This window comes from Bidens hawaiensis, unplaced genomic scaffold (genome assembly GCF_021521415.1).
Source record: "Bidens hawaiensis isolate Kalapana, Puna unplaced genomic scaffold, B.hawaiensis_p1.1 tig00035953_1, whole genome shotgun sequence".
Taxonomy (NCBI): Eukaryota; Viridiplantae; Streptophyta; class Magnoliopsida; order Asterales; family Asteraceae; genus Bidens; species Bidens hawaiensis.
In genome coordinates this window covers 27620-50000 of record NW_027496269.1, presented here as the reverse complement: position 1 = coordinate 50000, position 22381 = coordinate 27620, and the positions used below count along the sequence as shown (strand labels likewise).

The following is a 22381-nucleotide window of genomic DNA, read 5'->3' as shown; positions in this document are numbered from 1 at the left end:
TCAATCCGGTACTATGACATGTATTCCAGTCAGAAACCGACATGTCCATTACTTGGTAAGTTTTAATTTCTGTTTTTAATGATTGTTCCAAATTCAAATGTCTTTTAATTAACATGTTTAATAGGATTTCCCTGAGTGGTATGTGATTCAAGAATTTGGTGACAATTACATGAATTCGCTTTTCGAGCTTATTGCTCCAGATATATATATATATATATGTTTAAAGTTTCATGTCTTTGGGATGGAATGGGTTGTAGGCTAGAGGATGGATGGATTGAGGTTTTTAAACAAACCAACTTGAAAGGTGGTTCGTTTGTTGTGTTTGAAATCAAATCAGATAAGACATTTCATATTAATGTCTTTCATGAAGATGACATAGAATTTATCCTTCCTGGTCCAAATCAGCTGTTTCTCAACTATCAATTAAGCAATCAAGGTAGTTCCTCCCAAAACCCAATTCATCTTGATGAGCAAGATGATGACTCTAAAATCGTCTTCCACATGAACGTCACCAAGAAATTGGTAAATTGAATTTTTAAATTTGTTTTTTATTTACAAGTATATTTGAAATTTCCTTTTCACAGCTTCTTCCGCGTCACATTGCCACCAAGATTGATGCCTATGATGGAAAGCCAATCACTTTGGTCAATCCCAAAGGTCGTAAAAAAAATGAGACTTCATGGTGAACTGTCGGACCTGAAATTCAGATATCGGTTACCAAAATGGAAAAAATTCAAGGTGGAAAATGAAATACAGATTGGTGATAAGTGCAGATTTGAATATGACTTCAATGAAGCTACGTTGTTAGTTTCAAAAGTTGATTAGTGATTTGGTGATGTTTGGAACATTTGGGAAATATTTGGTGACGTGTTTGGTGAATTTTGGAACATTTGTGATTTGGTTGGTTATTTGTATATGTATGGTTGTATATTGATACACTTTTTAGTTTATTGTATTGAATGTTGGTTGGTTAGATTTTAAATGCTTTAATTTTATAGTTTCTTGTATCATCTATTTTGTTATTCACTCTTATTTTGTTTCATGGAATGTATTGTAATGGTGCCTTTTGTATGAAAACTTTTAATGAATGGTAATTATGGTTAAATCAAAATATAAAGCAAAAAACACTTTGTTAAAAAACACTATTACGCTTGTAACACGCTAATATATAAAAACATATATAAATATCCTAATACGCAATACACGCTTATCCAGCCATCTTCTGTCAAAGTGCCTATTTTCAGCCACAGGTTCTCTGCCGTAAAAACTATGCCAATAATCTATTGGTTCTTAATTAAAAGGGAGGCAAAACTCAAAAAGCTCCAAAATATTGGCTCCAAATATTCAAAAACTCCAAATTACATTTAACACTCCAAAAATCAAATTACACTCCAAATTATTAAAAATTTTCCACTCCACAAATCAACCGACAGTGATTTATACTCCAAATTATTAAAAAAACAATCGAAGATGAAGCTTATAGATGAAAGAATCGAAGAAGAACATGTTTCATACTCCGATGAGGAAGCCAACTACGACGACGACGCTCAATCAGACGACACTGAAGGCTACTCCATCGAGGAAGCCAACGACGACGACGGTCAAGCAGACGAGGTTATTGGGACGATGGTTATCGAACCCCTCAATAGTTTGGAGGCTATCGAACCCCTCAACAGTTTTGCTACTACGAAAAAACCTACAAGGGGGTTGACGAGGTTACCTAAGCTGCGTACCCAATATGCAAACTCTGGTGGTGTCAAACTGGCAGTGGAGTTTGATAATCTGGGTAGGTTCACTGGCCAAAACAGATCAAAGTTTGCAAGTTTTTAGGGGATGTTGTAAGGGAAATAGTTGGCTTGAGACATTTAAGTTGGAGTGGGGTCACAAAGGAGCTTAGAGATAAACTGTGGGAACAAATAACGGTTATTCTTAATTTTTATTTGTGCATTTTATATTTTGATAAGTAATTTACCTTTATTGTATTATATTATGTAGAAATATTTTGAGATTGAGGCGTCTCACAGGCCTTCTGTGATGAATCGGCTCGGACACCTTCTTCGGGATTTCAGAAGAAAAATGTATGCCAAATACATTATGCCAAACATCGGTAAACCTCTGAAGCTGAAGGCGATACCTAAGGGACATAGGACGATGATTAGGCAAGAAGACTGGGATCGCTTCGTTGAGTACACACAATCAGAGCTATTTCTGGTATAAATCCTCTACTCTGCAAACGTAGATTGATCGACTATATATGGTTTATGTTTTTTGTTTAAATATAATGAAATGATTATAATGTGTGGTTGAAGAAAATATCGGCTTCATCAAAGGGAGCTTGAGCAAAGAATGTTTTTTATCATCACATGGGACGAGGGGGTTATACCTACCTTCGAGAGAAACTGGTAATCACCGTCAGCTGCTTTCTCTCTAGTTCAATGATTTGTTGGTTATGTGTCTTACGCATGACGTCAGCTGCTTTCTCTTGAATATTTTACAAGGTCAAAAAGAAGTAAATTGGACCGGATGAGATCCCCGGCCGTGCATTAATGTGGATTAAAGGAAGGGAGGACAAAGATGGTGCATACAAGAATGCTGTTGTCGAAGGCGTGGCAACCAAATTAGTATGTTTTAGTATTAAACTTTTTAAATCATGTTAAAGTCAATTCATTGCCTTATATTGGTGTCAAAAAAAAATTGAGTCCGTATAACTTGTCTCAACACTTTATGTGGATACATAAGCGTGTTACAAGTGTATTATAATATTTGTTTTCTTGCAGGCACAGCATGAGGAGCAGATCGCCTCCGGAGCCCTGGCACTTGAACCGTGCACAGATGCCGTCACCTTAGTGCTTGGCAAAGAGTAAGGTGGGTTTTTAAAATGGATTGGGTACGGATTGACAACAGGTAAATATTAGGTGTGAGTCGGCTCAAAGGCTCGTTTAAGCAACGGATTGCCCAACTTGAGTTTGAGGCGGTGCAGAGAGATGAAGTGGTGAACAGGTTGACGACTCTACTTGAATCCACGAGTGCTATGCTAGCAAGCCATGAGAAGGAACAGTTAGCATTTGAGGCCAGGTTCAGACACCTCGAAAAATTGTTGCCGCAAATGTCGGAAAGTCAAGTAAGTGACGTATGCTACATATTATTAATGCATTCGACATACATAATTGGCACTGTTTTTGTCATAATTCCTAGGTAAATCCTGTTCCCAACCAGGTTGGTTCTAACCAAAGTACTAGTGCTGTGGCGAAAAATAAAATGCCAGGACCAGTAAGTATCTGACAGTTTCTTTGTTTTTTACAACTTTCCATGTGATTTTTCATTTTCCATAACCTAATAAATTAATTTGTAGGCCAGTTCTGTGGGAAACATCTTAACCTCAGGTGAGGCTGTGCAACAAGAATCCGCTTCTCAGGTAACCATTTAACAGTTTGATTGATTTGTTTTAATAATTAACTTTCCATGTGAGTGTGCTGATTTTGCATAAGTTAATTGTAGCCCAAGTCTGCGGATAAAATAGTTGTCGAAACGGTACCCGCTCCCCATATCGCGACATCAGTACTTATTTGACAATTTCAGTACTTTTTATAATTCGTTTCCAATGTGAGTGTGCTCATTTTCTATTACCGAATTGCAGGCCAAGTCTGTGGAAAAAATTGTTGACCAAACGGTACCCGCTCCCCATATCGCGACATCAGTAAGCATTTGACAATTTCAGTACTTTTTATAATTCGTTTCCAATGTGAGTGTGCTCATTTTCTATTTACCGAATTGCAGGCCAAGTCTGTGGAAAGAAAGTGTTGACCAAACGGTAGTCGATCCCCATAGCGCGACATCAGTAAGTATTTGGCAGTTTCAGTTTTTATATTTTATAGCCTAATAAGTCCTAAAAATTCCAATTTCTGTTATATTACCAATGAAGCCTGTAGAGAACAATGTTGAGCAAGCATCAACACAACTACACCACACTCCGGATAGTAACGGCTCGAAAAAACTATCAGTAAGTATTTGGCAATTTCAGTTTTTCCTTTAATTGTTGATTGATTCATTGAATGGATTTTAGGTAAAACGGAGAAGCCGTATAAGAAAAGTTGATGTATCTACGGATGAAGCTTCCCCACCTGCTGAAATAAATGTATGTACTGCGTGAAACATTGTTAATTTCCCACCAACATGGGTATGTACTTATATATTGACTTCAACTAAGCCATCTTAATTTCACATGCTGGTTTATAGGTGTATGAGTGTCGTTTGTGTGTGCATGACAAGCGTAACAAGGTGGCAAATGGTAAAGTTTATTGGTCACCGGTTCCACAACAGTTGCATGGAAAAGCAATCCCGGAGGATTGCTATAAAGTTAGTATTGATGAAGTCATAAAGGAACAAGCAATTATTCCTTGTGAGGCAGGTGAAATTGTGACTGTTGGCAACGCACGTGGTTCTTTTGTTGCTTGGCCAAAACACCTAATCTTATGTGACCAGGAGGTTTGTTCCCTTTTAACTTAACCGAACAAATATCTATGTTCTTTTTCATTTAGTTTAAAAAATGAACACTTGTGTTCGTTTATGTTCGTTTGTTTATAATCTAAACTAACGTAATTGAACAAAGATAAACGAACTTCCCGCCGAAAGGTTAATGAACAGTTAAACGAACGTTCGGTATGTATGTATGCATACTATTTTGTTCTATTCAAATACAAAATACGACATTAATTATACATATTTGTTTTTCATATTATGTTGTTCCAGCTAACACCACTCCCATCCTCAAAAGAACCAGACAGAGCTGGAAAGAAGTCAAAGGCAAAGTACACAACGATAGACCGGGTGACCAAACAGAAGACAAGGAGCAGTGCCAAGAAAACCGACGCCTTAGCTAGTATATAGGTAGTCGTTATTTTTGTATTTTGTAAGATATTTTGCATATACATTTGCTTAAGTGAATATTATTGTTATATAATTTGTTTATAATTTTGTTTTGTCATGCTTGCTTATAGCTGTTTTATATTACTGCACAAAAAATAAAAATAACTATATATTGCCTAATTACACACAATTTGGCCACATAGAACACATTAAATAGGTGTGGCCAAAAGTACCTGAAATTACAAAAATTAGAGTCTATAAATGACCATTAGCCACAACATAAACATTTTTGTGTGCCGAAAAGTATGATAATAGCCACACTTTATATTACAAAAGCATTATGTGTGACAAACGGTAAAGACAATGGCCACACCACAAACAACAAAAGAGTGTTTGAGTGGCAACTTCACATTTTTAGCCACAATGACAACAACCTCCAGTGTCTATATGATATTATTAGCCACACAGTACCTCCCTATGTGTGACGAAAAGTTTGACAATAGCCACACTTTAAATTAGGAAAAACATTATGTGTGACAAACGGTAAAGACAATGGTCACACCACAAAAGAGTGTTTGAGTGGCAACTTCACATTTTTAGCCACATTGACAAAAACCTCCAGTGTCTATATGATATTATTAGCCACACAGTACCTCACTATGTGTGACGAAAAGTTTGATAATAGCCATACTTTAAATTAGGAAAAGCATTTTATGTGATAGACGGTAAGATAATGGCCACACCACAAAAGAGTGTTTGAGTGGCAACTTCACATTTTTAGCCACATTGACAACAACCTTTAGTGTCTATATGATATTATTAGCCACACAGTACCTCACTATGTGTGACGAAAAGTTTGACAATAGCCACACTTTAAATTAGGAAAAGCATTATGTGTGACAAACGGTAAAGGCAATGGCCACACCACAAAAGAGTGTTTGAGTGGCAACTTCACTGTTTTAGCCACATTTACAATAACCTCCAGTGTCTATAAGTTACTATTAGCCACACAGTACTTCACTATGTGTGACGAAAAGTTTTACAATAGTCACACTTTATATTAGGAAAAACATTTTGTGTGACAAACGGTAAGACAATGGCCACACTATAATCTACAAAGGAGTTTTTGAGTGGCAAGTAAATATATTTAGCCACTTTTAATGTAATATCCAGTGTCTATATAATATAATTAGCCACACTATTATTAAATTTAAGTGGTCATTGCTTTGCTATATCCACACGGTATAGGTCACAATGCACGCTTAACACAACCCTATTGGCCACATTATTATAAAATTTATGTGGATGAAACATTAATTCATGTGGCTATATACGTGCAATGGTCACTCATAGTAAATACTCATGTGGTCATTTTCTACAGTTTAGCCACACTTATTGGAGAGGCTTCTTGATGGCCAGCAACTAATGCATGTACCCTTTAGCCACACTTATTACCACATAAGGCCACCAAAAACTGTGTGTGGCCATATCATACCCACGATGTCGCGACCTTTGGCCACATATGACCTGAACCAAATGCGTGTGGCTAAAGGCCTACGACCACACTTTTTTCGTGTGGCTGAAGGTCAATATTCCCGTAGTGTCAGCCTTTGGACATATTTAGAATTTGTAGGAGACTTCAAGTTGACGATGGCTTCTATCTGCTCGGGGCTTGCTTCTATTCCTCTTTTGGTCACCATGTATCCTAGGAATTTCCCAGCCTTGACACCAAAGTGGCATTTTGAAGGATTCAGCTTCATATTGTACTGATCCAGGATGTTGAAAGCTTCTTTAAGATCTTTGAGGTGATCCTCAGCTCTCTTGGACTTCACCACCATATCATCTATGTAGACTTCCATGGTTTTGCCTAGCTGATCCTTGAACATCATGTTGACCAGTCTTTGATATGTTGCCCCTGCATTTCTTAGTCCGAACGGCATAGCAATATGCCAATATAACAATATATGCCGGTAGGAGTCATGAATGTTGTATCCTCTTGATCAGATGGTTCCAGCGGAATTTGTTGAAATCCAGAGGAGGCATCCATAAAGGTGAGCATCTCATGTCCTGCCGTTGCATCCACCATGGAATCTATATGTGGTAACGGGAAAGGATCCTTGGGGCATGCCTTGTTTAAATCAGTAAAATCGACACACACCCTCCACTTTCCATTCTTTTTGGAAACAACAACCACATTAGCTAACCATCGAGGATACTTAACCTCTCTGATCATACCAGCCGTAAGAAGTTTTTCAACTTCTTCTTGTATGATCGTGTTCCTCTCAGGAGAGACTTTCCTTCGCTTCTGATGGACGGGTTTAATAGATAAATCAAGGCCTAACTTGTGAGTAATTACCTTCTTATAAATACCTGTCATGTCTGAATGTTTGAAGGCAAATGTGGACTTTCTTCACTTTAGAAAGGATATCATATCCTCCTCGATTTCACTAGGGATACTAGATCCTAGGAACACTTTCGCATCTAGATCCTCAGAGTATAAGGATACTTCCTTTAAGTCCTTCTCACGAGCTTCCAGCACGTCCCTAGGATGTCGTTGTGGTTGATATGCTATCATTTGTTTAGTTGTTGGCTTCATTGATGAGGAGTAGTAGTTCTTGGCTTCGACTTGGTCACCATCTATCCTTACCACTCCCCAAGGAGTTGGTAGTTTGATGCATTGATGGTAAGTAGAGGCCACTGCCTTCATCCCATGTAGCCAAGGCCTGCCTAAAATAACATTGTAACAAGAAAGGTTATCTATAACAAAAATTTTTTGGTAAGAGTTGAAACCTTCGATGTATATTGGGAGTTTGATGTCCCCCAATGTCTTTTAGGTTTCTCCACTGAAGCCGACTAATACCGACATCCTCTGGATGATTTCTGAGTCTGGGATGTTCATCTTTTGAAGGACGTCATGTTGGATGATGATGACCGAGCTTCCACCATCGACAAGGATCATGTGTACATAATGGTTAGCAATAAACAAAGTAACAATCAAACCGTCATGATGTGGATCCTGGATGCTTGATTTATCTTCTTCGTCAAAGAAGATCCTTTTGTTAGTCGTCAAGGTGGTGGATATAACCGGCCGTTCCCCGTTATCCAACTTGGTCTCTTTGGCCAGCCTCTTAGCTGCAGAGAAAGAAGTTCCACATATGTCTGAGTCGCCAAAAATGAAGTTGATCACTTAAGCATATGGTGGGGGCGGAGTTTCTTTTTGGGGAACCTCTTCAGGATCCTGGGTCCTGGACTTCTTTCTTCCCAACAGCTCTTTGAAGTGGCCCTTGCTCAGGAGGTACCCAATTTCCCTCCTTAAACCGATGCAATTGTCCGTCGTGTGGCCAAAATCTTCGTGGAAGGCACACCATTTGGACTTGTATCTGAAGGTGGTTGACTTTTCGTTCTTTCGGGGCCACCTCGCTTTCTCACCTAGATCCTTCATGGCACAAATTAAACCATGAGTATCTACCGAGAAGCAATATTCTGAGATGCAGGGGTAATCCTCATCATCATCCTCTTCTTCAACAGCTCGAACGTTTTGATTGTTGAATTTGGAGTAGGGCTTCGAGTTGTTGTTCTTGAATGAGAATCCTTGCTTCTTGTCGGAAGATTCTTGCTTTGTTTGATTCCCCAGACGATCCTGGATCCTCATGTCATCTTCCAACCGTATGAATCTGAGTGCCATGTTTCTAACTTCATCTAAGGACCTGCAAGGAGTCATCACAAGATCATCATAAAAGGGGGAGCCCCTCTGAAGTCCAATCTTGAATGCTTCAACAGCAGTAGCCATGTCAAGATTAGGGATTTCCAGAGCTTCCCTGCCAAACCTCGTAACAAAATCCCTAAGTGAATCATCACTAGGTTGGATAACTCGGTATAAATCACTAGTTAACTTCTCAAATTTCCTACTACAGGAAAATTGATTGTTGAACAAGTTAACTAAGTGTGAGAAAGAAGTAACTGAAAAGGGAGGAAGACTTAGCAACCATTTTAATGCAGATATTCTCGGTGTGGATCTGAAACCCTTGCATAAACAAGCTTCTTTAAGTCTCTTAGGAATGGGATTGATCTTCATCCTTTCTCTGTACAGAGCTACATGCTCCTCAGGATCAGTAGTCCCATCATAAGTCTTCATGTTGGGGGTCTGGAATCGCTTTGGGATTTCAGTATCACAGATAGGTGGAGCAAATCTGGATAACTTGTGGCTCCCCTCTGGTATCTCAGGGATTGGACGGATCATCCCGGGTATGCTGGATATCCTTAAGCATCTGCAGTTCCTTAGACATTGCTTGGTTGATACCTGCATCCTGCATGGAACCACGGTTAGCATCTAAGGATATGGGTAGGGGTGTTCAAGAAATCCGAAATCCGAATAAAACCGAAATCTGAACCGAAACCGAAACCCAAATAAACCGATCCGAATTCTTATTCGGATATTCGGATCGGATCAATCCAAATAACTAATTCGGATTCGGGTCGGATTCGGATATGGAATTTTAAAAAATTCGGATTGTTCGGATTATTCGAATATCCATTTAATCCGAATAAAAAACATGTTTTTAGTGATATTTTTCGGTTTGGTATATTAATTAGACTATTATTTGAAGTTTAAACTTTAAATTTATGTTAAGAGTAATTCGTATTTTCCAGTTTGTATGTTTATTGTGATTCTAAACTATTAAATGTTATGAACAAAAAATAGAAAAAAATTTTAGGCTTATTTCGGATTATTCGGATAATTTTGGATTTTTCGGATATTATTCGAATCCGATCCGAATTGAATTCGGATAGATTCGGATCGGATAGGAATATTCCTAATTCAGATCGGATCGGATTTCGAATAGGGTTCAAAAATTCTCAAATCCGAATAACCCGAACCGAATAACCCGAATAATCTGTTATCCGATCCAATGAACACCCCTAGATATGGGATCATATGTGTTACCTCTTTGTTGCGTAAAAGTTGGCATTCCAGAAGAATGGCTGAGATAAGAAGTGTCTGCTACATCCACCTGAAGTTATGGTTTGCATGGGGATTATATCTCCTTCATGGACCTCAGAGGATCGTTGATGTTGAACCCCAGAGGATCCTAGATCCTGGAAGAAGGATCCTTGATTGTGGATAAAGGATCCCAATGGTTGGGAGTTGAAGGATCCTTGAGGATATGATCCGAAGGATCCCGATTGAAGGATCAATGGTCCATGCTGAAAGGTCGATGATCCCTGAGCTCGCTGACCCATGGAGCCCGGTTGAAGGATGGATGATCATTGCTGAAATACTGAGGCTCCTTGAACTATCTGACTTGTGGACCCCGGTTGAAGGATGGATGATCCGTGCTGAAAAGTTGAGGATCCTTGAGCTGGCTGACCCATGGACCCCGGTTGAAGGATGGATGATCCTTGCGCATGTTGAGCCAAGGATCCTGGAGTAGTGAAATCCAGCATCCTAGGCATTAGAGGAGTTTGATCCTCTGCCGGCCTCTTAGTCCTCTTAAGGTCTTCTATCTCCCGGAGGATCCTCTGGTTAGTCTTGGTTTGTTGCTCCATGTATGCTTTGACCTGCGAAAACATATTAGAAACATCATTGTTAGTATTAACTACCGAAGTGGCAGCGGTAGTTTTCGAGCTCTGGAAGACTGGTAGTTGTGTCTTGTTCCCAGCAGCAGCAGCTCGTGGTGCTCCTGTGATTGGCGGAGGCATCGGCAGCAAGGTTCTTGATGAGAGAGGAACCGAAGTTGGCATGGCTGATGAAGCAGAGGTTGATTGAGAGGCCATTGAAAGTGATATAGGTATGAAAAGGTGAAAATTGATAGGGTATTTTCTGGATTATAGCACCAATTGCCCCACGGTGGGCGCCAAATTGTTTTGGATAAAAATCAGCTAAGGATAATGTATCCAAATCTGTTAAGTGAGGTTTAGTGCTAAATTGATAACAATGAATATATGAATGAAATTGAGATGAACACAGCGATTTGTTGTGAGGAAAGACCCTTTGATCTTGTTCAGATCAAAAGAAAAAAAACCCCGGGTGATGACAACTCGTCGATCACCGATTTATTAATCACAAAAAGGTTACAAGTGTTTTGGAGATTACGATCGATGTTACAACGGATGCTAATGCGTAGAGAGAAAAACGAGTTCTGCTCTGAGTGTGTGTGTATACAAGTGAGTCTAACCGATCGTTATCTCAATGGTTATAAAGTAAATATCAACTAACAACATTTCCTAAAAACCCGCCACTCGTCGATAACTGCTCCAACGTTCATTGACCACGTGCTTGGGAGCTTCCAGTAGCGAAGTTTAAGGTAGACCGAGTCATAAAGTCGTTATACCCGGCTAACACATCACCATTCAAAAACAATCATCAGTAAATAAATAATACCGAGGATCCTTGATCCTTTATAACTTGAAAAATATCTTAAGGAAAATCTATCCACGAGACAGTCAAGAATAATGGATCCCCAGCATAAAATTCATGCCCTAACAAAAATGTTCACAAATAAATTAGACGTTATAACTCGGTTTAAAAGTTATTCAGGTTTGGTGAGACCGATGACCCGCTTATTTTTTTATTGTTAAATTGTTTTATAATTTATAAATAATATCTACTTTAAAAATATCATATATTAGTTTTTAATATATCCTTATTCTATAGGATTTTCATATCAAATATTTGGTGAGATTAATTTTTAATTTAGTTAGATGTTATAACTCGTTTAAGGGTTATCTGGGTTTGGTGAGACCCATACCCGTGAATTCGGGTCAAATGTATGAGAAACTCAATTTACAAATAAAGCAATATGATAGCTTGATAGAATATAAGGAGCAACCAGAGAGGTTTTAAATGTATCGTTAATATATATTTAAGATTTAACGATTAAAAAAACTGTTTCGTAAAATAAAAGCATATTAGAGTTTTTTTTTATTTACAATCTTCAACAATATAGCATAATATCTTGACGATAACATTTAAAATTATATTCTTTTCAATCTTTATTCTTTAACAAACACACTTTGTTGTTGATTTTTGAATTTTACCAAGTTTTTTGGATTTCACCGAGTATGTTGTGAAATATATTCTAACAACATATGTTGGTATAATATGTAAATATTTATTTTTATAAAAATGAATAGATATAATATAAATAGAGTTTAAAGGAAAATTAATAATTTAATCATGTTATAGATATAATATAAATGAAATATAAAAGAAAAGTAAATAATTAATGATATATTACTTTTTGAGGTTGATCTATGACATATATTACTTTTGGAGAGAAAAAATTATGAGGATTAACCACAAAGTGACACGTGTTCACAATTATTTTACTTTATTAGAATAGATAGATACTTTGATCTAAATTAAACTCATTGAAATGATTGGTTCTCGATTAAAAAAATATACCAACAGGCTTGGAATTATCCTAAATATAATGAAACGAGTATTGATATTAATGCAAGTCTAATATCTTACTGTAAACCTTGTCTCCTACCCGGCCCAAAACGCGTTAGTATGTGTCGGGCAAATACTCCTTGAGCATCGGGTATGCCTGAGACCCTATTAGTTTGTTAAAAATTAGCCGTTGAAATATCTAAATATATTTCTTATTGTTATAACCCAATCAAATTAGAAATATAAAACCAAAGTTAAAAATAATCTCACACCTGGTCATGTTACCCGCATAGAATGTTTTCCTATGTTGCATGTCTTGTTTAAATTCATTTGCCATTCCTAAACCTCTTGCCATCTTGGTTAGTTATCAAATTTACTCATACGGTGTGTGTGTCCTTTTAATACGATATACATTTCAATTTGTCAACTCATAATCACCATTTAACATATTCGAATTGGAATCAACAAATCTAAGCTTATAGCTGCAGGCAACACAAATTTTGATTTAAATTACCCTTATGGACATAAAATTCAATACAAATACAACAAAGATAACTTCCTACATGATCACACCATTTACATGCATAGTTCTGTTTTCAACGCCTATATACTTCCTTAGGATCTGCTAGGTGATATATACACTAATAATATCCGGAACTTCATCAACTTCTTAATCCTAGGAACCAAAAGTCCAAATGAGGGTGATTATTTCATCATTTTGTGACTTATTCTCAACCAGTTAAGTCCAAATGAGGGTGACTATATACACTCATTTTCTACCTAAAATTACTTTTTTTGTAGCATAAAAAACCAGTTAAGTCTAACACAAGTAACATATCTTCTACAAGTTGTTAAAGGGTGGCTTTATTCACACACCCAAGGTTTTTTAATTCAATACCATACACACTTCTCGTATAGGTCTATACGAGGCATGCATACCCCAAACACCTTCTATATGCCTAGTATAGTTGTATACGTCTATACGTGGCGTATGTACCATAACTTTAAAAATGCCAATACAAGGGTGTCACATATTGTCTAGGGTTGGGCTATGCGCATCGTATAGACCCACAATTGGTTAGATTTTGATAAAATAAACGTATATATGCTGCATGCAGGCCTATACACAGTGTATATAGACGTAAGCCTTAATTTTTTTATTTGCATATGTGTGGGTAAGGGTTGAGATCGGGACCGTACCGATATCGACCCCGAAAATCACAAATTCTTGGTACCGGTATCATAATATTCGGTTTGATACCAGTACGGTATCGGCATTGAAGGAGAAAATTCAGAAAATAGCGGGTACCGGTACCAATACCGAATTTGCTCATCCCTAGTGTGTGTTATACGGTGTATGAGCTGGGTTTGGCCAAGAATTGGCGGTGTATGACCTATACCCACGTCACTCCCGGGGCTATAACTCTAGTATAGCCCTATATGTGACGTGTTAAGGTTGTCTGGGTGTGCCGATAATAGGAGCCTTGTTAAAAGGAGATGATTTAAACGGAATATTTTATAGATTTATAAAGTATTAACAATCATTTTTATTATATGACGATAGAACGTGGGCTAGATGTGTAACCTAGATAAAAATATCGGGCATTTTTGTTAGTTTGTAGCTTTATATAACAAGCATAGTCTAGTCAATACATCCAACCAACCAACCAACCAACCAACCTGAATAAATCATTTATAATCCCCGATTAATATATTAATATCATCATCAACGCAACGACCCCCATTTGTTTTCGCCTTCAAGTCACGTAAACGGTTGTTATACTCATCTGACTTTATTCGTAATTAGGGTTTCATCTATGAATCTCCTTCTTCATTTCTTCCTCTGAAATCATCAGCTGCTTCATTCAATGGGCGCCAAACGATTCCTTGTTGTATTCGTGTTAATCCTTTGCGCAAGGATCTCAGTTTCCGTGAGATCTGATCAGGAAACCAGAGAACGCTTTTTCGGTACTTTACTCAATTCCTCGGCGCCGGAGTCCGGTGATGCCAGTATCGCTAAGATCTTCGATCGTGTTTTGGAGAAAGAGTTCTCCGATAATGATGGTAATTATTGTAGTTAATTCATGTATAGATCTGGTTAGGGCTTATAATTTTGAGAAACAGTTGTGAAATATATGTTGAGTGAAGTTAGTTTACTTTAGTTGTTGCCTGTTGCTTGATGGAAACGTAATTTAATACTGCCAAATTTAGGTGCTGTACCTGATCTTCATTTTGAATCACTAAAACTCTTTCCTGCTTTATGTCTCTAGTTGCTTCAGGTTGTTATCATCAATATATCGGGTCAATATATCGGTTATCGGTCCCTTGGTAAAATATCGGTCATAATATCAGTCACGATATTTGACCGATAGATCGATGAAATTTCCAATATCAGTGTTTCAAGTCTTAATTCTTAATTCTTGATTTTTACTGTTTAATGTTAGTAGTTTAAGTCTTCATAAGTTCCTGATTGCTACAATTGTTGGTGTTTTGCAAGTTACAAAAGATTACTTTGTTAATGGTAGGATAGCATAGTGAATTGGTAGTGTTAAATCGTCATATATATAAATTCTGCATGATATTAAAATTATCGATATCCCACTGCGATAACCGATATCTCAAATGTTGGTCCTTGACCGATAACCTATATTTTTCCGCATTAACTGCATAGCTTTCTCAGTGATGGGTACTTGATAATTGATGTATGCATATAAATCATGTGTATTTTGAAACCAAGTAACAGTGTATTATAAGTTGTTGCCAACTATGATTCATGCGATATAGAACATATTCCTCCTCATAGGTTTTAAATTTAGAGATCTGTCTTTTTGTGTATATTGGTCATTGTATAATGTATAGCATATGATAATGCTTGCATCTGAAATACAGAGAAAATGAGGATTTTTCGGCCTATGAGCAAAGTGTGTTTAATGTTCAGACACTCATCATTAAAATAAGTGCTGCATCTTACATTTATATTTAGACAAAGAAAAGACATAGATTAAGGGAAAAAATGAGTATACTTATTGTAGCAGTAGTTTCTAGATGTTTCTTGCTTCGCATATTTATTAGTTCTAAGGGTATTGCCTCATAACCTTACCATAGCCAAAAGTTTCAGTTTCTGTAAATGTAATCGATCAGTTTGGTTATTTCTGTTTTTGGTTTTTTGGTTAAGTACAAAAAGTTCTGTTCATGTGTTTTTCTGTCACTCTGTGTTATGTCCATGTTTTTTTTGGGTGCTGTTTGCATGTGTTTTTATTTACCTCATTTTTGTTTTGTGTACCCTCCTACTCTATGAGTGGGATTTTACTGGGTATGTTTGTTTGTTTGTTTGTTTGTGTTTGTTTGGTTAAATATACAAAATGGTTTGTGGACTTATGGTTCGGTTACGATCGACCACTGGACTTCATTTTTGGGGTTTTATTATTTTGGTCAGGTTTAATATGTGATTTGAGTTTTAACAAAAAACAAAAGATTTCAATAAGTGTATGTGTAATATATTATTGGGCCTGCATTTTTGGACATTAGCATTGGTTAAAGATTTTCTAACATCATCAATAACGTCAAAACAAACATTTAAACAAAAAGCATAACATGTTAGTTAATTCGGTTAGCCAAAAGAAACTATTTAACTTTCTAGATCTTTGATAAGTTCCAGTCTCTATTTAGTTGATAGATATCAAGGTCAACAAGCTGGTCCCAGAGAAAGCATTTTACAGTAATATTAATTTCATCATTTTACTCTTTTAAAAGGTCGCTGAGATGATTTTAAATACACAAATGTATAAATCTCAAACTTGTACTCTTCTCAATAGTTCTTTTATTGACTTCCACATTATGCACTGTGAACTAATTGCTTGGCACTTTTTCAGTTCAAATGTATTCTTTGGCACATTTGTTTTTTTTGGTATTTAGTTGGTATCTCATGCCAGTTAATCTTTCCTATAATGCTAGGTTCTGCTCAAAGCAGTTTCAATAACAGTGTTGCTGATCAAGAAGTAAGAATTTTTTCTAAAAGAAGTGCAAAGATAGCTTTGAACGATTTTAAGCTTGAAAAGTCTAATTTATATGATGGTTTTGCAGGCTGTATTGGAGACTGTTGCTAAAATAACTCATGAAAAGACTAAGACAAATGACACTCAAGAGGCAACGTGAGAATGTTAACTTGTGTACACATATAATGCATAATTTCATGGTTCATTCAGTAAAAACTTATAGTAGCAGTTATTAAATTATTCTCTCTATTTTGTTTCTCTTGATAGTGAAGATGAAGGCACACCAACACTAATAGACAAACAGGTGACTGGCATAGAACATAATATTGATATCTTTTGCTTCACTTTCTACCTTGTGGAATCTGATTATATAATTTATGCAATTGTAGGACAATGTGTTTGTGATATCAAACAAGAAATCTAAATACCCAATACTTCAAGTGGATATAAGGTCAGATCTTTTCTATGTTCATATATTTATGTTCTTAAATGAGTTCTTTAAGTTGAGGATATTTGTTGATTAAAAGCTGGTTGTCCTAGGTTTTAAGTTGATATCATTCTTGTAATAGCATAGTTTATTTGTGTTTCCTGTCTACAGGCTAATTTCAGATTTGGTGGTAATCATTGTCTCTGCTGCTATTGGTGGAATTATCTGTTCCTGCCTTGGGCAACCGGTTTGTATATCTGGCTTTTAACTGTTACATGTTTGTAGTTTATCCGTAGAGACCACAATGTTTAGAGGTGTCAATTTCGACCGTGTACTTATTAATGGGTTTGTTTTCTCTAACTGGTCAAATTAGCTTCAAAGGAATCAAGATTAGTGACTAAAATAAATAGAACAATAGCTAAAAAAGGAAACATGCTGAAAGTCACCCAAAATGTATCATTAATGCAAATTAATTTGGGCCATCCTGACTTGACGTGCACCAAAATCTGTTTTGACCATTACTCAAATCTTTGAGGCACTCATTTCCCACTTCTAATAATTTATTTTATTTTATCTTATTGGCTTGTTCCGTTTGGTTGCTAGGTTATTGTTGGATATCTTCTTGCGGGTTCCCTTGTTGGACCTGGCGGCTTGAAATATGTTAGTGAGATGGTTCAAGTTGAGACATTTGCTCAGTTTGGTGTGGTGTTCCTTTTATTTGCCCTGGGACTCGAATTTTCTATGCCAAAGGTTTAATAATTTCTCCAATAAGTTTTTTTTTTTTTTTTAGTTTTATGCAAAATTGTTCTGATCATATGGTCTCTAATGCAGCTAAAAGCTGTGGGTCCTGTAGCTGTTATTGGAGGTTTACTTCAAATACTTATTCTTATGTTTTTGTGTGGAACAATGGCTATGGTACTTTTATGAACTTCATACTTGTGGTAAACTTTACATTTTTTTAGTTTAGAGAATGTCCGTTGTTCTAATTCACTGATGGGAACAGTTATGTGGAGCAAAGTTGTCAGAGGGTGTTTTTGTTGGTTGTTTCTTGTCCATGTCATCAACAGCAGTGGTTTGTCACCTGATCAATACTTGCTAACTTTTTTGCTAATTGCTGCAATCTGAGAATAATTTCTATATTTTTTTTTTTATTTTTCAGGTGGTGAAGTTTTTGGTTGAGAAAAATAGCAATAATGCTCTTCATGGTCAGGTCACCATTGGAACACTCATTTTTCAGGTTGGCAAAAATAAGCTACTTTTGTTAGTGAGTCCTACACTCCTATTTTTATTTACTGATTTTGACTGTGTTTTTTTTCAGGATTGTGCTGTTGGTCTATTATTTGCTTTGCTACCAGTTCTTGGTGGCAACAGTGGGATTTTGCAGGGGATGGTCTCAATGGGAAGACTGTAAGTCTAACTAACTTGCACCAAAATTACCCTTTTTGACTTGTTACCTGACCACCCGTTCTGCCACCTCAGATTGATGACTTTATCAACATATCTTATTGGCGCATCACTTTTAACATGGTCATTCATGCCCCGGTTCCTCAAACTGATGATGAAACTATCATCTCAAGTAAGTTATGCCACTTTATCTTCATTATTCTTTTTCAAATTTAATTTTTAAGTTAACTTTGCTACTTGTATGTTTTCTTAATTCCACTTCAGACAAATGAACTCTATCAGCTTGCTGCTGTGGCCTTTTGCTTATTATCTGCTTGGGTAGGTTAAACAATAATAATAATAATCTCGTCATCCAATAATCGTGTCCTTGTTTTAATAATCTTGTTATGTTATTTGAAATTTTCAGTGCAGTGACAAATTAGGTCTAAGTCTTGAACTGGGTTCTTTCGTGGCTGGTGTTATGATTTCTACTACGGATTTTGCACAGCATACTTTAGATCAGGTGATTTATTTGCATATATGTTAAAGGAAAAGAAAGTGTGAAAAGTGTTATTAATAATGATTCTTATTATTGTAGGTGGAGCCTATACGCAACTTATTTGCAGCTCTATTTCTATCTAGCATAGGAATGCTGATACATGTACAATTTTTGTGGAGTCACGTGGATATACTGCTGGCGTCTGTTATTTTGGTTATAGTTGTTAAAACTACAGTTTCTGCTCTCGTCACCAAGGCCTTTGGATATGGCGTTAAGACTTCGTTTCTTGTAAGTCTCGATATCAATCAATTAAATATCCCAAAATATCCAATAATAATAATAATAGTTTACAATTTTGTTTAGGTTGGAATCATGCTTGCTCAAATCGGAGAGTTTGCTTTTGTTCTTTTAAGCCGTGCTTCTAATCTTCATCTTGTTGAGGTTTGAAATACATATTGAATCTAACCATGCATCATTTTGTCACAATTGTTAATTATAATGTATTATATGTCTTGTAGGGAAAGATGTACCTTCTACTTCTTGGAACAACGGCTCTCAGTCTGGTGACAACTCCTGTACTTTTCAGATTGATACCCGCTGTGATGCGCTTAGGAGTATTGATGCATTGGTTTCCTGCGGAAACCGCACAACAATCTCCTGAGGTATCTCTCTCTCTCTCTCTCACACACACACACACAGAGTCATTCCCGTCTGTTTTTTAACTGTTGGATTTGCTTGCAGCAGGAGATGAGTTTGGTGATAGATTCAAGTAAAATGAGTGAACAAAGAAACAGAGTGTTGTGAGGTTAACAGATACATGACGACACCAAGTAGTATATTCAGTTAGCAGGTACATATAATAGATGAAAAGGGGGGTTTGGTCTTTCTTTCTGTAATATATGTTATCCGTGCATTTAAGATCACTGACATCACATGGCGGACGTCTACATAGATGAGATGCATGCTGAAAATATGCCAATTTTGATAGGCTCGATTTGGTTTAAAGTATTCATGATTGAATGATTGTATTAGGTGTTCTGTGAACGAACTCCTACACATTTTTTACAAGGCAGATGTAACACACCTTTATTCGGTTTATTGTAGTTTCATGATAGTTATACTTATGTTAGTGTCATGATGATTCATGGTAGAATTCGTAATAAAATTGATTGGTTTATGTTTATTAAATAAACAAATCAAACTCCCATTAATTATAGAATTGTAAGTTAATGTATTGAAATATTTTAAAATTAGATTTATTTAAAAGGAGGAAGTTACTTTTCGGTTATAATATACACCAGACAAGTGGTCTCTCTCTCTCTTTCTGGGAATGTATTTGTAAATTTTATGTAAAGGTGGTTTCTGTTTTTATTTGGGTTCTGTTGGCCATCTGGCCTGGGGGTTTGTTGGTACTTGGTAATAAAATTTAGCAATTAAAAAAGACTTTATTTGAAAGGAATTGGTTCCATTGGTTATTAGTTTCAAAACATAGAGAAATAGCACATTTAATAACATAAATAATATTTTAAAGGATATATAAGTGAAACCTTTAAACAATTAGAAAAGGTGGCCCTATAGCGGTATCGAACCGGACTCGAGAACTCGAAATTCGATTATCTCGCATTCGAATTTGAAGGTTCGAAATTGGATTTTAATCAAGACACATGTTGGATTCATGTTTTGTAGCATGTGCAGTGTAATTGTAAGCGTCCTTATGCTCCACATCTTGCAACGTGGTGGTGAACAAAGAGGACGTCTCTCTCATCTTTTCTTTCTGAAGATTGAGTTGAGCACTTGGGCCTAGGCAGCCGCTCTCCCATGTGCTCTACAATTCAATTCAACAACTGATCTTCAATGTCTTCCAAGCGATCCGATGTTCAATCCTGGGTTCGTCATCTCTATCCTTTTTCATATAACATAAGCGATTGGCTATCTACGCTACGTGTGTCCGTTTATGCTACGTTCATGTTTTATGTTTTGCTTTTGCAAGTGTTTTTGCTTTGTAACTGCATGTTCTTGGTCTCACTTCCGATCGATCCAATTTACGGTCTGTGCGATTTTACACTTCTTTGGCATGATTCTTTATTAACTAATCTGATTTTTTTGGGTTGTAGGTGGCGGTGGACGACGTCGTGGCTGTGATATGACATTGTCATAGGTCGGTTCGTTTTCTGTCCCTCATTTTATTATTTTGTTTGGTTATCGCCTATGGCGTTTAGCTTTCTTTCTTTTGTTGCATTGCAATTTCATGGCGATTGGCTTTGTTTCTTTTGTTTCATGCCACATTTCTATTTGTTACCGTTTGATGAAAGTCCCGACTGAATTCATTACTTTTAGAGTATTGGTTTCTCTGTCAATGCAGGTCTTTTAGCCTCTGTTATGCTTCTTTGGTGCAGGTTTTGGTCGCATGTTGTCTTTGGAAATGGGATTCATCACTCAACAGGTTCGTTTGGATGGTTAGTTTTTGTTAGGCTGCTTAACTTTTTTTGTTCATTTTAAGGGTTTGTTTCTTTTATTCACTTATTTTTATTATATATGCTTGATATTACTGTTTGTATGGTTTGGATGCAGCTCCTCATTTGCTTTTCGTGTTGACCTACATCAGTTAAAAGGTTGGTTGTTTTAGTCACTTCTTTTTATTGTTTGGTTTGTTAGTTTATTTAAATCTTATGAGTTGCTTCCAGGGCCATCTGTTGGATGGACCATACCCCATTGACCCATTATAACAAAAATATTAGTTATAAGACATAAGTAATCAGTTTTCACTAACCCATTAAAATGGGGTATGGACTACCTAACGGGTCTAAGTCGATTTGTGTTTTATCTGTTACCGATCAGTTTGTATGGTTTGGATGCGGCTCCTCATTTGCTTTTCGTGTTGACCTACATCAGTTAAAAGGTTGGTTGTTTTAGTCACTTCTTTTTATTGTTTGGTTTGTTAGTTTATTTAAATCTTATGAGTTGCTTCCAGGGCCATCTGTTGGATGGACCATACCCCATTGACCCATTATAACAAAAATATTAGTTATAAGACATAAGTAATCAGTTTTCACTAACCCATTAAAATGGGGTATGGACTACCTAACGGGTCTAAGTCGATTTGTGTTTTATCTGTTACCGATCAATTTTGGCTATGCTTTATCTCTTAATGGGAAACTAAGGGTTATGTTTTATCCATGAACAGGTCAGACTCGGGTTAGATTTTATCAGTGACAAGTCAAAATGGGTCGAACTTTATTTATGTTTTTTCTATAAAGGTTCAGTTTCGGTTATTATTTGTAGATTGATGGGTCGACACCGCCTATGTTTAACTGAATTCGTTTGTTCTCTCTAAACAAGTCGAACTCATATTATGTTTTGCACTAATATGATCCACGTAATACATAAGCCAAATCGTCCCTATCAAGAGATAAATATTAACCAAACTTGATTGGTAACAAGTTAAACATAACTCAATTTTGTCCTTATTGCGCAACTAAAAAAAAGAAATACAATGGAATTCTTTTATTCACAGATATCTTTTTTAATTTTTCTAAATAATATGGGTACTCTTCATATGCCTACATTGCCACCTCTTTAATCAACTTTTATGCGGATTTCAGGTACACTGATGTTGCATGCCAAGTGTTCGACGTAATGACCAATAGAAATGTTATTTCATGGACCGCGATTATCGGGTGTTATACTCGGTCAGGGGAAGTGGATTCTGTTTTTTGTATGTATAAGCAAATGTAATGTGAAGGAATTAGACCGAGTTCGATAATTGTATAAACCATGGTTTCAACCTTTCAAGGGTTTATGGGGTTTTAAAATACACA

The 22381-nt window shown here is 36.5% G+C and overlaps 1 protein-coding gene across 2 annotated transcripts; it reads left to right on the top strand.

Annotated features, from left to right (window-relative positions):
* The first annotated feature begins 14059 nt into the window (after window positions 1-14059).
* On the top strand, window positions 14060-19699 carry LOC143588030 (K(+) efflux antiporter 5-like). Of its 2 annotated transcripts, none has more exons than XM_077069150.1 (18): window positions 14060-14332; window positions 16214-16257; window positions 16343-16410; window positions 16522-16558; window positions 16644-16705; window positions 16853-16928; window positions 17285-17431; window positions 17513-17596; window positions 17685-17753; window positions 17841-17918; window positions 18000-18088; window positions 18161-18257; window positions 18350-18403; window positions 18492-18587; window positions 18663-18851; window positions 18927-19004; window positions 19082-19225; window positions 19308-19699. In XM_077069150.1, the coding sequence occupies exons 1-18, from the start codon at window positions 14128-14130 to the stop codon at window positions 19365-19367; spliced, it is 1677 nt and encodes a 558-aa protein (XP_076925265.1). In that variant the 5' UTR covers window positions 14060-14127; the 3' UTR covers window positions 19368-19699. The 2 variants fall into 2 exon arrangements, with proteins under 2 accessions (XP_076925265.1, XP_076925264.1); XM_077069149.1 differs by having other exon boundaries at window positions 19305-19699.
* Window positions 19700-22381: the final 2682 nt, after the last annotated feature.